Source organism: Cupressus sempervirens, chromosome 4 (assembly GCF_028749045.1).
Source record: "Cupressus sempervirens isolate cs-2001-9-10 chromosome 4, ASM2874904v1, whole genome shotgun sequence".
Lineage (NCBI taxonomy): Eukaryota > Viridiplantae > Streptophyta > Pinopsida > Cupressales > Cupressaceae > Cupressus > Cupressus sempervirens.
The window spans coordinates 474,566,834-474,581,125 of NC_143121.1; the positions used below are offsets into that span (position 1 = coordinate 474,566,834).

The 14,292-nt window shown below is 35.4% G+C and overlaps 1 protein-coding gene across 3 annotated transcripts in view; it reads right to left on the minus strand.

Moving 5' to 3' along the window:
* The window catches only part of LOC149562021 (Wound-responsive family protein), a 120,761-nt gene that overhangs the window by 92,746 nt on the left and 13,723 nt on the right, over positions 1-14,292 (minus strand). For all 3 annotated transcript variants that reach the window (XM_089825559.1, XM_089825558.1, XM_089825557.1), the window contains 2 exons: positions 782-837; positions 551-607 (listed from right to left, as the gene is read on the minus strand). In XM_089825559.1, coding sequence (XP_089681685.1) covers positions 551-607; positions 782-837 — 113 coding nt within the window. The remainder of the gene's footprint in view (positions 1-550; positions 608-781; positions 838-14,292) is intronic.

The window sequence follows — 14,292 nt, forward strand, 5'->3', positions numbered from 1 at the left end:
GTTATAGGAAATAACATGATAAATTTCACAGACTGGTGGATTAAACAATAAAATAATAATGTAGAGAACCGCTTAAATAAACTCTTATGAAAACTGGCAAGACTAAATTCTCCAAATGGCACAAATGGAAAACAAAAACAGGATCTAAAGCAGCATTTGAAATAGCCCTTACAAATGCTGGGAAGAACAACATCCACAATTGGCATCCATACATCCTTCATCCTTAGCAAATAAAAGAACAGAAAAAATTTCCCACTTCTGAATTAACTTTGCAACACTCCTCCACATAGCAAGAAAAGTATCCTGTTCAGCATAGAACTCTACTGCCATTATAAAGATCAAAATAATGTAAAAAAAATCATAGCTTTTTGTTTTCAGATTTGCAGATTTGTTCTGTAGAAGTGTGCCAGGAAGTAACAAAACACAATCCCTAAAAGTGGACATACAACACTAAAAAGGATCATTTAAGATATATAACATAACAAGAAGAACCTGATTACAGACAAAAGCTTTTTTAAGAACTACAATTACAATCAGTCCTGATTCTTACTTCGTGTCCAAGTGTCCCCACCAAATTCCTCATCAGCTGAAATTGATTGGGACGTCCCTGCATTGATTCCGAATTTGGGTTAGTTCTGCAACTAAGATGCAGAACCAAAGCACACAAAGCATGTAACTAAGGTATAAGTGAGTGCTAAAAATAGTAGATCAGAAATGAAATATGTCATTTGAGCTGTTCAAAGACAGGTAGGAAGGGGTAAAAAGGAAATGGGATTGTTACCCCAATTTTATCATCTTCATGTGAAGCATCTATCAACTTTTCAATGGCAAATTCACCTGTCAAGCAAATTAACAATTAAACAGTCTGATCTATCTTTAAATAAAATATGCCACAAAAGAAATATGAAGTTAAAACCTTAAATTGTGGGTGACCAACCAAAATAAATGGCTACATAATGCTAGGTTTAATTTGATAAGGAAAAAAAAAGCATCCTTGCGACTATTGAATAAGCAATACGTTATTAGTGATTTTGAAATAATACCATATTGAAGAAAATAGCTTGTAGAGAACTAAAAACATCTAAAGACAAACTTGCAAAACTGAGCATCAACAAATGTTGATCATATTTCGCACATTTTGAATTGAATAGTGCATATACTGTTTAGGAAAGTCTACGTTACTAGGTGCTCATTAAGACCCTATTGTTCGATTTTTTGAATATGCTGCAAATGTATTAAGCATTGCTTGTGTTGATATGTGAGTTCCAAATGCAACATCCTCTTAGATTTATATATAATAGAGAATAGGCCATGAATAGACATGTCCCATGAAGGGACATGACTATTCATTTATCAAATAATTAATAATAATAAAAAATTTAACTCATATATATATATAAAGAGCAATGACCTCATAGTTCAATATAAAGAACACACATATATAAATTATATCTCATATATAATTATATATAGGTTTATCCGACTGAAGCTATCAAACATCAAGACTCCCTCTTAGCTTAGAAGCATAAACACATAAGAATAAATATTACTTCAACGTAATATTACAAATAACAATTTTAAGGATATCTCATTTGATATCTCAGAAGATTTCCACCATTTGATATCGCATTCGATATCATGAGTATTGGTCTTCCAGAATATCAACATATGATATTCACCAAGTACTCAAATAAAGTTTGATGTTACATCTGATATCAAGAGTATTGGCCTCCCAGAATATCAACGATATTCACCAAATACTCGAAAGGTTTTGATATCACATCTAATATCAAGAGTATTGGCCTCCCAAAATATCAATGATATTCACCAAGTACTTAAAAGGTTTTGATATCACATCTGATATCAAGAGTATTGGCCTCACAGAATATCAATGGTATTCACCAAATACTCTTTGAGTAATGGCCTTCCCAAATGTTGAGATGCAAGACATTTACCATACACTCAATTTATTTGATCTCATAATACAAGTTATTGTAAGGTTATCACCTTACAATAACTTCTACAAATACAAGTGAGATCATTTGGAAGTCGTCACTTCCTCATTATGTACATAGGGGGTAGGCCCATTAAAATCATACATTCACACATGGATTTTATACTCCCTCTAAGTTATCAATCTTCAGAACTTCTCATCCAATGTTGTCTCAGATGAAGTGTCAGACTACCTCTGAATCTGATATCAATCCTCTTTTTCCTGCAAGAGCGATCTCAAAAAAGGATCAAGGCAAATAATTCTTATAATACATATAGAACCACAAATAATCAGTACACAAATGTAATACTCAATTATAATAACTACTTCTGCATAATTATATAAGACCATTTCGATAAAATATAGATAAAAATCTATATTAAATATATTCTTTGCATATATTCAATCATCAATATATATACAAATATATAGATATATATAAATATATATTTTGAACATATTATTTCCCCGATAATACCACATAATAATCTAAGGAGACAATTTTCTCAATCTACATTCATTTTTTTATTCTCAATAACAATATTAGAAAAAATATTAAAAACAATAATCCTTATATTAATTTTATTTTAAGCATATCTTATTATATTATCTATAATAACATTAAAATACCTATTTCAATCAATATTAAATATTGATTTTCTAAGAACTTAATTACGCTTGAATTATAAATAACTATGATTTCAATTAGCTCCCATACCTGTGGTGGTTGATGTCAGTCCAAATGCACACATAAAAGATTTATGCCATTTGGGGTCACTAGTCAAATGCCCATATAGGCGACCCTCCATTCCTTTTGCCATCATAGTGATGCTGGTATCGTTGATATCTCCCTACTTACGTGTGTTAAGTTTGTAGCTTTAGTCAAATTGATTCGCTCATGAAATACATTGTTGATGGTAAATCATCATTAGGACAAATATTCAAATAAATATATATATATAATGACGATTAACCGTAGAGACATGTCTCCTCCTCTCATAGTTACAAGTTTTCAAATCTGCATTTGGAACACTTATAAAAAGGGTAATGTAATTATATTTGCAAAAAATGAACCATATGATCTTAACATGGTATCAGAGCCAAACTGTAAATGTAAGTATGTAAATTGAAAGAAGGCAAGGAAGCATGCAGTGGGTCCATTTTAGCAGAAGCCCATGTGGGCCTATCTGAGGCAGCATTGCAAATATTAATGGGAAAGCGTCACATTTTACCACAGCACAGGTGCGGATAAATATGGATATCTTAGTCAGCTCCTATTTGGAACGATTCTCTGGTAAACCATAATGATTGATGAACTTCTATTCAAACCGTAATATATCCCAATGCAGCAATATGTCACCCTAATATTTGATGGTTATTAAATGGATGATGAGCGTTCATGGTAATGGAACAAAATATAGACTATAAATTATATAACCTAAGGGACTTGGAAAAGAAAGGATAAAAATGTGAATAATAGTAGAAAGCAAAAGAATAAGTGGCAATAGAGACAGATATAGGCATAGTTTAAAAGGAAATAACTTTCAGACTGGATATAGATGACAATCATCGAACACTGATAGAAGATATCAGGGCAATAAGCAGTGAATTCAGAGAATGGAAAGAGCATTCAATTCCCACCATAGCAGACTTACGAGGCATCTTGTTGACATTGATGTATGAAGATAAATTATGACTCCAAACACAGGGAAGAAATAGCGCAGCGATAGACCATCAACAGGAAGTATTCAACATATTTGATAAATATCTTGGAACCTTTAATAGAGATGGAAGCTTGTAAATGATCAAGACCAAGCTGGACATTGCCAAATACATTATTGCTACAGGGAGATATGAAGATTGGAGATATTACCAGCAGAGGACAATTATCTTGAATCAGTATTCAGAAACCTATGTTCATAAACATAGAGATGGTAAACTTGGCTATCAAGATACCTTTTCTGATATTCTCGAATATCACAAATAAGTTTCTAATATCAGAAAAAGACAACAGAATGAATGAGCAAGAAGGACCCAAAAGAAAATAAAGTATGCGAAGACCTCACACATGGATTGGACCAGTTGTATGACTGAGTAAGGCGGACAGTGCTTGACAAAACCAATCAAAGACATGGGAATATTCTACGTGATAAGGAAATAACGAAAGGGGGACAGGTCAAGGCATCGATCGGGATAGCCAACAACACATGCAAGGATTAAAAAGAAAGGACAGGTCAACAGTAATAGATTGGAGAGCACGGAATGCAGTACACATTGAATGGTTTACCGTGTTATAAAAAATAAAAGATATCACGGAATAAAACAAAGGAGTTAATTCCCATTTGCCTTGCCCAATATTTATAACCTTCTACCACCGTGTTATACGCGAACCTCAACAAATAGGTAAGTACTATAAAATTTCCCTGCGTAAGAGGGACCCACCCCAACTTGAGCAGAGACATTGCTGATAGAATTCCATATGAGGAAACTAATTTTAAATTATGCCAATGCAATGGACAAAGGCCCAACAACAGCTGCCCATGTGGCAATAACCTATGGGATATTGATGCATCAACAGGACTATGGAAAGTATTAAGAATTCATCAGACCCGCACAACTAAACTAAGGAAAGATCATCCACAATGTTTTGGATTGAATTTGAAGCACTATATAGGATGACAGGTTGATGTCGTTGAGAGCAAATAGAGATTAAATATTGATAGTATCTGAGAATGAACGTGCATCCTTGAAATTCATACAATTATATCATAATTTCTGAGATTGTGTCATTGCACATTGAGAGTCTGGTTGTGGATGGTTGTTGATAAATACATATGAACTTTGCTTATACTCAAATCATGGATCAAAATAACTACATCTTTCTGTTGCACAAAGCCAACTACATCCTTGTCCAACGGAAATTATAAGATATTTCATTACCAGCAAAATTATATAGGGAGGAATTATAAATTTGAAAATATAGATGGAATAAGAGATACAAATTATATATTAGTACTCTTGCATGGAGGCATATGAATAGAAAGAAATAAAGTTTCTTTTGAAGAAGTGTGAAGGAATCATGCAGATCTGCAAACTTATACATACCAACAATTAATGCTTGGAATAGTTTTGAATATTGACTTACATTGGATAAACCTGCATTTACGCAAAGACATTATAAGTTTAAATACAGTTGTCAGCTAATTCTACATATTTCCAAGAAATCATTCGCACGATTGACTAAAATATTTTCTTCATCAATATACAATTACATCAAACCAAAGATTTGAGTTGAGATTACAAACATAAAGAAAAGTCTCTTGGGATTGAAATATGAGAATCTGAATCTTAAAATACATAGGATGCATTTAAATTCTCAGAATACTCAAAATTGGATATTAAATGGACTTTGCTCATGATGAGAGGAAACTTACAATGGTGAGATCTACTCTCGAGATTTCGAGGCAAGGTGACACAATCAAAAAAGGGTAGAAATATCAATGGTACTTTGTACAAGGAGTACTTGGATCACTTGGACAAAGAGCTTGAGATTGCTAGAAATGCATTTGACCTAGAACTGGTTACAGTGTTGGGACTGCAAGGATATTAATGAACATCTTGAGATAAGTATTGAATACTACTTCAATTTGCATATTGTAGTAAATTTCTTAAATCCATGCATGTAAGATAAGAGTTATTAGCTTTATTATGCTTTTGTTCTTTTCCTTGATCCCCGGGGATGACTATTTGCAAAGAAGAACAAAAATAAGAAATGCCATACTTGAATATGATGCAAAATTGTTCGACAATACAAAAGTAAGAACTTCACATTGTGGGAGGCAAATGAGAAACAATGTTCCATTCCCACTTGAACCATCTTTAGAAGGAAAATGTTCCATTCATGTGCAGATAAGTATTTCTCATCTTTGAGCATTATATTTATCTACTCATTGTATTCTCTCTATTTGCATTTCTATACATCCTATAAAGAGCCAAATTTGCCTTGATTTTTTCCTTTGTTTGTGAGGTTGTTCTTGCAGGAAAAGAAGGTTGGTACCTTACCAAATATTGTGCAGACTCAATCTTATAACAGTAATTCTAAAAGAAGCTATGATCTAGAATCCATTACTCATCTAACGTTCATGCTAGATAAGTGAGCCATTTAATGCAAATATCCTTGATGATTGAGATTATGAGTATTCTTCCATTAAGAGGGTGTCTGACAATTCTTCAAAGGCAACATAGGAGCTCTAAAGATAGATACTCAAAGGAAGTCTAAAAATACATGTCTGACTACATGATTTTGATGAGCCTAACCTTGTGTACATCCTAAGGAAATAACAAACTTCTCATCAAAAAGTCGGAAGTTTGATATCAGATTCAAAGGGAGTTTGACATGCATCCTTAGGCCAAGAGAGCTCTAAGGGAGTAACTAGAGGACCTAACTTCCCAAGATCATTGTTCAGAGGGAGAATTTTGAAGTGTGATCTCTTCTCTATAAGGGAAAAGTTTGAAGTGAGATTCCTTGTAATGCATTCTTCTCTGTGAGAGAGAATTTGAGGTCAAAACCCTTGTTCCACCCTCTGACTTGGTTCATGGTGGTTACTATTTTGCATATGTGAATTATGTCATGGAAGGTGACAATCTTTCATTGATATATATATCTAGAAGGTAGCTAAGGTGACGATATTATTAATAGTTTGACCTGTTATCATGACATACTTCATTAATTTGTTGTCCAGAAGTGTCGGAAGTCATGATAAAAAAACATATCATGATCAAACATCATTAAGTTGTTGTCCTAGAGAGCCGAAGATCATGATACTTGTCATGATAGAGACCATGACAATGTGATTTCTTGTTATTTAATAGACTACATTAAGTTGTTTGTCTCGGAGTGTCAAAAATCAGATAACTCATATCCTACTAGGATATAACATATTCTTTTGGTAGGCATCAAGGATTTGATGTCCATGCACATACCAGAATAATATAAGTATGATGAATATCATATGATTGGTATTTCTTGTTGAATCATACTTTGGATTGTATTGAAAGATAACATCTAAGTTGATGGATATATATTGATATCCTTAAATATACCATTCCAAGAATATCAACTGAGATGATATCTCTTCATATACTTGAGAGCATAATGTGTTCTATAACAATCCTCCCTAGCTAAAGAGGGAGTGTTAAGTTTGTAGCTTCAATCAGATTGATTCAATCATGAAATGAATTGTTGATGGTAAATCATCATTTAGACAAATATTCTCATATTCACATATATATATATATATATATATATATATATATATATATATATATATATGATTATTTATATTATTGTTAATTTTTAATTATTATTATCTAATGATGATTAACCGTAGACATGTCTCCTCTCAAATTTATAAGTCTTCAGATCTGCATTTTGAACACACGTATAAAAACAGTAATGTAATTACATTTGCAAAAAACGATCCATATGATCTTAACAACATATACATGCATAATCCTCATTAGTTATATCTACCTCCAATAATTATTTAAGTCCAAATATATGAATCTAATTCAGGCTGTAAGTTATGACTGGACGTATATATTAGTATGTGAGAACAAAAGGGATCTCCTGCATTATTTTTTAATATTATGATCAGTGTAAACGATGTCTTTCCTCATCTATGGCTGTCATGTTTCTATTTTTACTATCCACTTCGTATTTTTTAATGGTAGAGTTGTAGCGACTCTTACATTTCCTTAGATTTATTCTACGACTTATGTTTGTATGTCGCTGACATTTTATCTCCTTAAACATCTGGTTAATTGTGACTTCATTTCTGATTTGGTTGATCTATCATCCTATGTTAATTTATTGATGGATGTCGTTGAATGTTGACATTCAACCACTCTTATATGTTTGTTGATTAGATAAATGGATGGATCTCCATTCAATCTTCTAGTTAGTTGTATCGTCCAACTCCCCCTTCGGTAGCATCTCTTCTTTTGATGTTTAACCTCTGTCATATCTTTGTGAAATCTCTAACGTTGAAGCCTTGTTGGCTGTCAAAATGTCCTTTTTTTTGTATTTGTTGTTAAATCATTCAAACGTTCTCCTCCTGTCTGGTCCATAGCCTATTCGCTGAGTGTAAGCTCGACTATTATATGTCAAGTCTCTGAAAGTTCGGCTATTATATGTCAAATTTCTAAAATCTGAATCTATCTATCATGACATTAACCATTTATTTATTTTTAATATTTGCAAGTAGGCTCTAATACCATGTTCAATTTTTTGGATCTGCTGCAAATGTATTAAGCACTGCCTGTGTTGGTATGTGAGTTCCAAACGCAACATCCTCTTAGATTTATATAGAGAGAGAATAGGCCATGAATAGACATGTCCCTTCATGGGACATGTCTATTCATTAATCAGATAATTAATAATAGTAACAAATTTAATCTCATATATATATAACAATGACCTAATATCTCAATATAAAGAACACACATATATATTATATCTCATATATAATTATATATTGGTTTATCCGATTGTAGCTATCAAACATCAAGATCTGTGATAAGTTTTTACTTTAATCATGCAGAGTGGAAAGCATACACCATATTTTCTAATTGCAGATTACAAAAAGTTGCTTATATTGGAGGCTAAAAGGAGTTTATAGAACTCGATCTTCATGGTGGAAGCATCCCTACATTGATCTTCTTGTACCCGCCACCATGTTTTAAGCTAACATCTTGTTATTTTTAATTTGCAAATCATCTTTATTCCATGTCCCCTATAGCTATTGTTGGTATTTGATTTTGTCACTTCCATGACAACACAAAACAAAACAGTGGATAGGAAAAAACCTCTCTTCAAACTCACAAAGGAAGCTCCTTGATTTAATCTACTATAAACTCAAAGAAAAGAAAAAGGTTACTAATATAAAAACACTATACAATTTGTTTATTGGCGTTTTCAAAACATAAGATAATGCGGTTAGGTCCCCAACTTAAATGAAACGGATGTTATTTTTACCATCCTATTATGGTTTCATTTAGTAATTAGTCGTGTGTTTACTTTTATCCATAGGTAGAGAGGTAGGCTATGTTGTCATTTCCATGTATTTGTGATGTCATAATGCTTTCCTTTTCCTGTCATATGTTTCAATTCAGGTGTTTTATTTTTCCTACAATATAACTTCTGCTTGAGTCTATACCCTAAGTCAATAATGATTCTAGTCTTCATAGTCATCAAAGAATCTAAATTTCTCCAATCATCCAAGAATGTCCCACGGCCTCTAGAGAGGAATTGTTTATAAACAAATTTGCTAACCTGGAAAAGCTTTGTGGTCAATCATATATGTAGCCAAATGCTAAGTCATTGGTATTCCAGATCTTCTGACTGCAATTATGAGACTTTATGAGGCAATGGTTGGCAAATTTAGGACTCTTGAGGGTTTATCCGATCCAATTCAAAGCACCAGTGGGGTGAAGCAGGGCTTCCCTCTCTCTCCCACTTTATTCGATATTTATATTGATGAGCTCGAGGCCTTTCTCAGTAAGGCTTCGCTCCCCAGAGATGGTTGCTACTTACACCAGGTTCCGATCTCCATCCTCTTTACCAATGATATGGTTTTGTTAACCTCCTCTCTAGAGGGGCTTCAAAGGCTTATTGATGGATTGGCCTCCTTCTGTGACAAACATCAGCTTGTTGTAAACCTGGGCAAGACTCGGGTTATGGTTTGCAGCTGTCTAAAAACCTCACATCTTCACTTTAGCTTCCAAGGCCAATCGATTGAGATTGTCTCCTTGTACACTTAACTCAGGGTTAAGTTCGTTGGTTCCCGCTTTATCAGGAGGCCCATCCACCTGCCCAGAGTTGCTAAGGGGATTGGGTCCCTCGTCCTTCTAGAGAGATAGTGTTTCCAACATCACTTTCAGGACACTGAGTCCAAACTATCCCTCTTGGATTTTTTGGTCAGACCAACTCTTCTTTATGGCTCTATTATTTGGGGACCGTCACTTCTTGATTCGGATTGGGCCTCAGTCGAGCGAATTCAGACCCTTCTCCATCGAATTCTCAAATGTCGAGTGAATTCAGACCCTTCTCCTTTATCGAATTCTCAAATGTCACCGGTTTGCTCCACACAGTATCATCTTGGCTGGGTTCGATCTTCACCCTTTTAGGCTTAGCGCCATCTTCAATTTGATCTAGTTCAATCACCACCTCAAGGGTTTTGCAGACTCCACAGACAGTCGCCACAGATATTCCCACCTCGCATATTGCTCCTCAGTTGGTATTGCTAGCTCTAATTTGAAGACCAAGGGTTGTTGCTAGTATACCCAAGCCACCACCTTACTGAGCTCGATTGGAATTGACATTGATCGTCTCCTGCCTTACTAGTTCTCCTTGGATGCTCCCTCCCATCTCCTCCCCTCACAACAATAATTGAATGGGCACATTAGACTAGACATATATAGACACTGCGTCACCACGACATGGATTGATCCTCCGAGGGGTCTGCGCCCACGAATGGCCTTCTACTACAAGCAGCTCTTGGAGACACATCATGGGATTATCATGTGTCCCTTCTTGCGCCGACGCTGGAGCCACGCCCTCTGCATTCCCCCAGGGCCTTTCAAAGTTGGTTCCCACCGACTTCATTGCCAAACAAATCATCATTTGATGAGGGACGAGTAGATTTGTCGCCTTTGCACTCTATCTGAGGCTGAGACAGATCCATTTTATCTTTTGGTGCCCCATTTATTATGAGATTAGAGGCAAGTTCCATTGTTTATTCACAGAATGCAAATCTCTTTCGGCATTTTTCAGTTATTCTGGCCAACGTTGTCTTGTGCTTTACCTTCGAAAGACTTCCCAACTCTGTGATCTCACTTTACAACATATGTTTCCTCAGAACCACGCCTTAGATCAGCCCATCACCGTCTTTTTTCCCGCCAATGACCCCCTCCAAGGGCATGAAGAGGCCACTTGCTTCATTCGTCTCCGGGCACACCAAATCTGCTAGACCTTGTCGTAGATTCACCAAACAACGGCATCCTATCTCCAGTGTTTCTCAAAGACGAACCCGGACCTCTGGTCGCCCTAGGCCTTATCCTTCGGTGCTAGACTTATTTTTATCAAGAAAGCATACTTGGTTGTTCTCTCGTCTATTGTTATTCTCTTTCTATGTTTTCTTGTTGCTTTTTCTCAATCATCGTTTAGTGCTCTTGCTAAGTTATTTTTCACCCATGTTGTATCTTCCAGTCCCTTAGAACCCTGGTTGGTCTCTTGTTGGACATTAATATCATTTTCTTATCTTATCTTAACTTATCACATCAATGTCAATCATGTTATCTTTCTTGTAAAAAATGTTGATCTGTAGGTATTGATTTGTCTTGGTCTACTAATAATTCATTTAGATCATTTGTCACAGATTATCAAGCTATGAAGCTTGAAAGAGGCTCCTGAAATGATAATCGATTGTATTAAACAAACAAGGGGAATAGTCCTTATATAACAAAAGACATAAGAGACAGTTTCTAAATACTAACTGACAGACTTACATGACCATTATAAGCTAAACATAAAAATATTACGCTAAGCCCTACCTTAACAGTCATTCTACTAACAACATTTGTCTCAAAATTTTACAACAAACCAATACAACCCATGATCATTGATGCCAACCCTAATCATTTTCTTAGACTTGTTGTCAACAATATGACACTTATGCTCATTGAAGACGACATCCAACTTAAGACAATTTCGAATAGTATGAATCAATGAAGGCCAATTCAGCTCCATGCCCAAAAAAAAGTATACATTGAGAAACACAAGATTTCTTCCTCCAGAAGTTATCTCAACATTGCCCTTGCCAAAAATTGTATGTGTCACCACCGCTAAAGATTACTAAATCAGAGCCAGCTTTATACTTTGTGAATCAATCTCTCTTGTTTGTGAAATGTCGAGTTGCCCCAAAGTCAAACTACCATGCAAAAGGCATGAAAATATATGCTAATCTTTTGGCCATGAATGCATATAAGGTTGACTCCTCTAATGCCCTACAACATAAGCCATTTGTTGGGAGTCAAGAACCCCCCGATCTAAATATAAGAATATTACACAATGCCCTCACATAATGGTCATTCTACTAACAACAACATTTGTTTAGAAATTTTACAGCCAGCCAATACAACCCGTGATCTTTGATGCCAAGTGCAACGGCTTTCTTAGACTCGTCGTCAACAATATGACACTTGTTGTCATTGAAGATGACATCCAACTTGAGATAATTTCAAATAATCTGACTCAATGAAAGCAAATTGAGCTCCATGCTTAAAACAAAGCATACATTGAAAAACACAAGATTTCTCCCTCTAGAAGTAATCTAAACACAAGTTCTGGAAAGAGCTTTAGCAGAGAAAAACACAGATAAAGAACAACATCACAGGAACCAAATGGCTAGAATACGTCAAGACCCTCTACGAGTGTGATTTAGGAGAACATAGAACCATGGTAACCGAGACTACAAGTGATTTATTCAGCCAAAAGGATATTATTCAAGGCATATGGCTGCAGGTAAAGCTCAAGATATAGATGGGCTACAAGCTGAATACTTAAAGTGGGTGCTAAAACCCTGGCACCACACATCACTAAGATTTTCAACAGTGTCAATAGAGAAGGCTTTCCTATAAATTGGACAAGTGCGGTGATTCCACTCCCCAAAAGCAGGGAGATAAACAATCCTTCTAATTACCAAACTATCATGATCAATCCACTCTTCGGAAAGTTATTTGGCAGCATCGTAGAACGGAAAATCAATAAATGGGCTAAAACAGAAGGCAAAAGAGAAAAAGGGCAAGTAGGCTTAAGACCGAAGCACTCTACTATAAATCACGGCATCACTCTCAGATATTTGATACAGAAAACTTGGGACACTCAAGGGGCCGACACTTTCTGTTGTTTCATGGACATTAAAAAAGCATTTGAAACAGTGCCACATAACAAACTTTGGGACAAAATGGAAGAGTTGGAAGTTCCTAAAGAAAGTAGGTTTCTTGTTCACAAATTGTATGAGTAGGTCAAAGCTAAAATCAGAATAATCAAAGGGCTATCAGAAGATTTTGGCAGCAACATCGAGGTTAAACAAGGGTGTCCGTTATCTCCAACATTATTCGGGCTCTATATTGACAAGTTAGAAGAATGGATAAACAAGACCAATGGTGAGGAGGTACAGCTGGCTCACTTTGTGATAAGATTGATCTTATATGCAAACGATCTCATCATACTTGCTAGAACAGCTAAAGGTTTGAAAGAACACTTGAAAGCTCTAGAAAGTTTTTTGCGATGAGGTGGAATGCAAGTGAACACAAGCAAAATAAAGTTATGATCTTCTCGCTGACAAAGAATAGGGGTATATGGGACGAGTTCCTGTTTGAGGGTAACCCTCTTGAGATTGTGGAGTACAAATACTTGGGCATAGATTTTCATAACAAACTCGATTGGGATATGTGCAGATCAAAAAGGATTCAAGAGGGCTGGAAGGCGTTATATTCTCTACAAAACAAGTGTAGGAATGCAAAATTATGTGATTGGATGACCATGAAAACTCTTTTTGATCTGCTGGTCACTCCGGTTATTCTATACGGATGTGAAGTTTGGGGCGGCAGTATGTCCGAACAAGAAATGGCGACAAGTAGAAAGAATCCAAAAACACTTCATCACATGCAATCTTAAAGTCAAGACCACGATGTCGTATGAGATCTTAATGGCTAAGGTGGGTTCCTTTCCATTAGAAGCCATTGCATTGGTCCGGATGCTAAGGTATCTAAGGAAAACCCAAGGCCTGGAAACACATCGCTGGCCCAAGTTAGTTGTAGATGAAAAACTTGTCAGGTGAAAAAGCACATGGATGAAGCAAAATGACAAATGGATGCGAAAATGGGATATCAACATCTATACTTGCCCGGATAGTATTAAAGAAATAAAGAAGTTTGTCATGGAAAATTTTCACAATATTTAATGGAGAAGGCACATGGGGCAAAAAGAATCTTATTACATTAAAGAATTTAACCCCACTTCTAGTCATGAGGAAAAAGCCTGTATAAGAGCACCTATTAAATGGAGAGCAAAAATGTTGATAGCGCAACTCAGAACTAGTTCACACTAGCCGCGATGTGAAACTAGTAGATGGCAAGTTCCAAAGGAAGAGTAGGCAGACAGAACGTGTCTATTCTGTAATATGGGAGTGGTAGAAACAAAGCAGCACTTTATCAAAGATTGCCTAGCATACAAT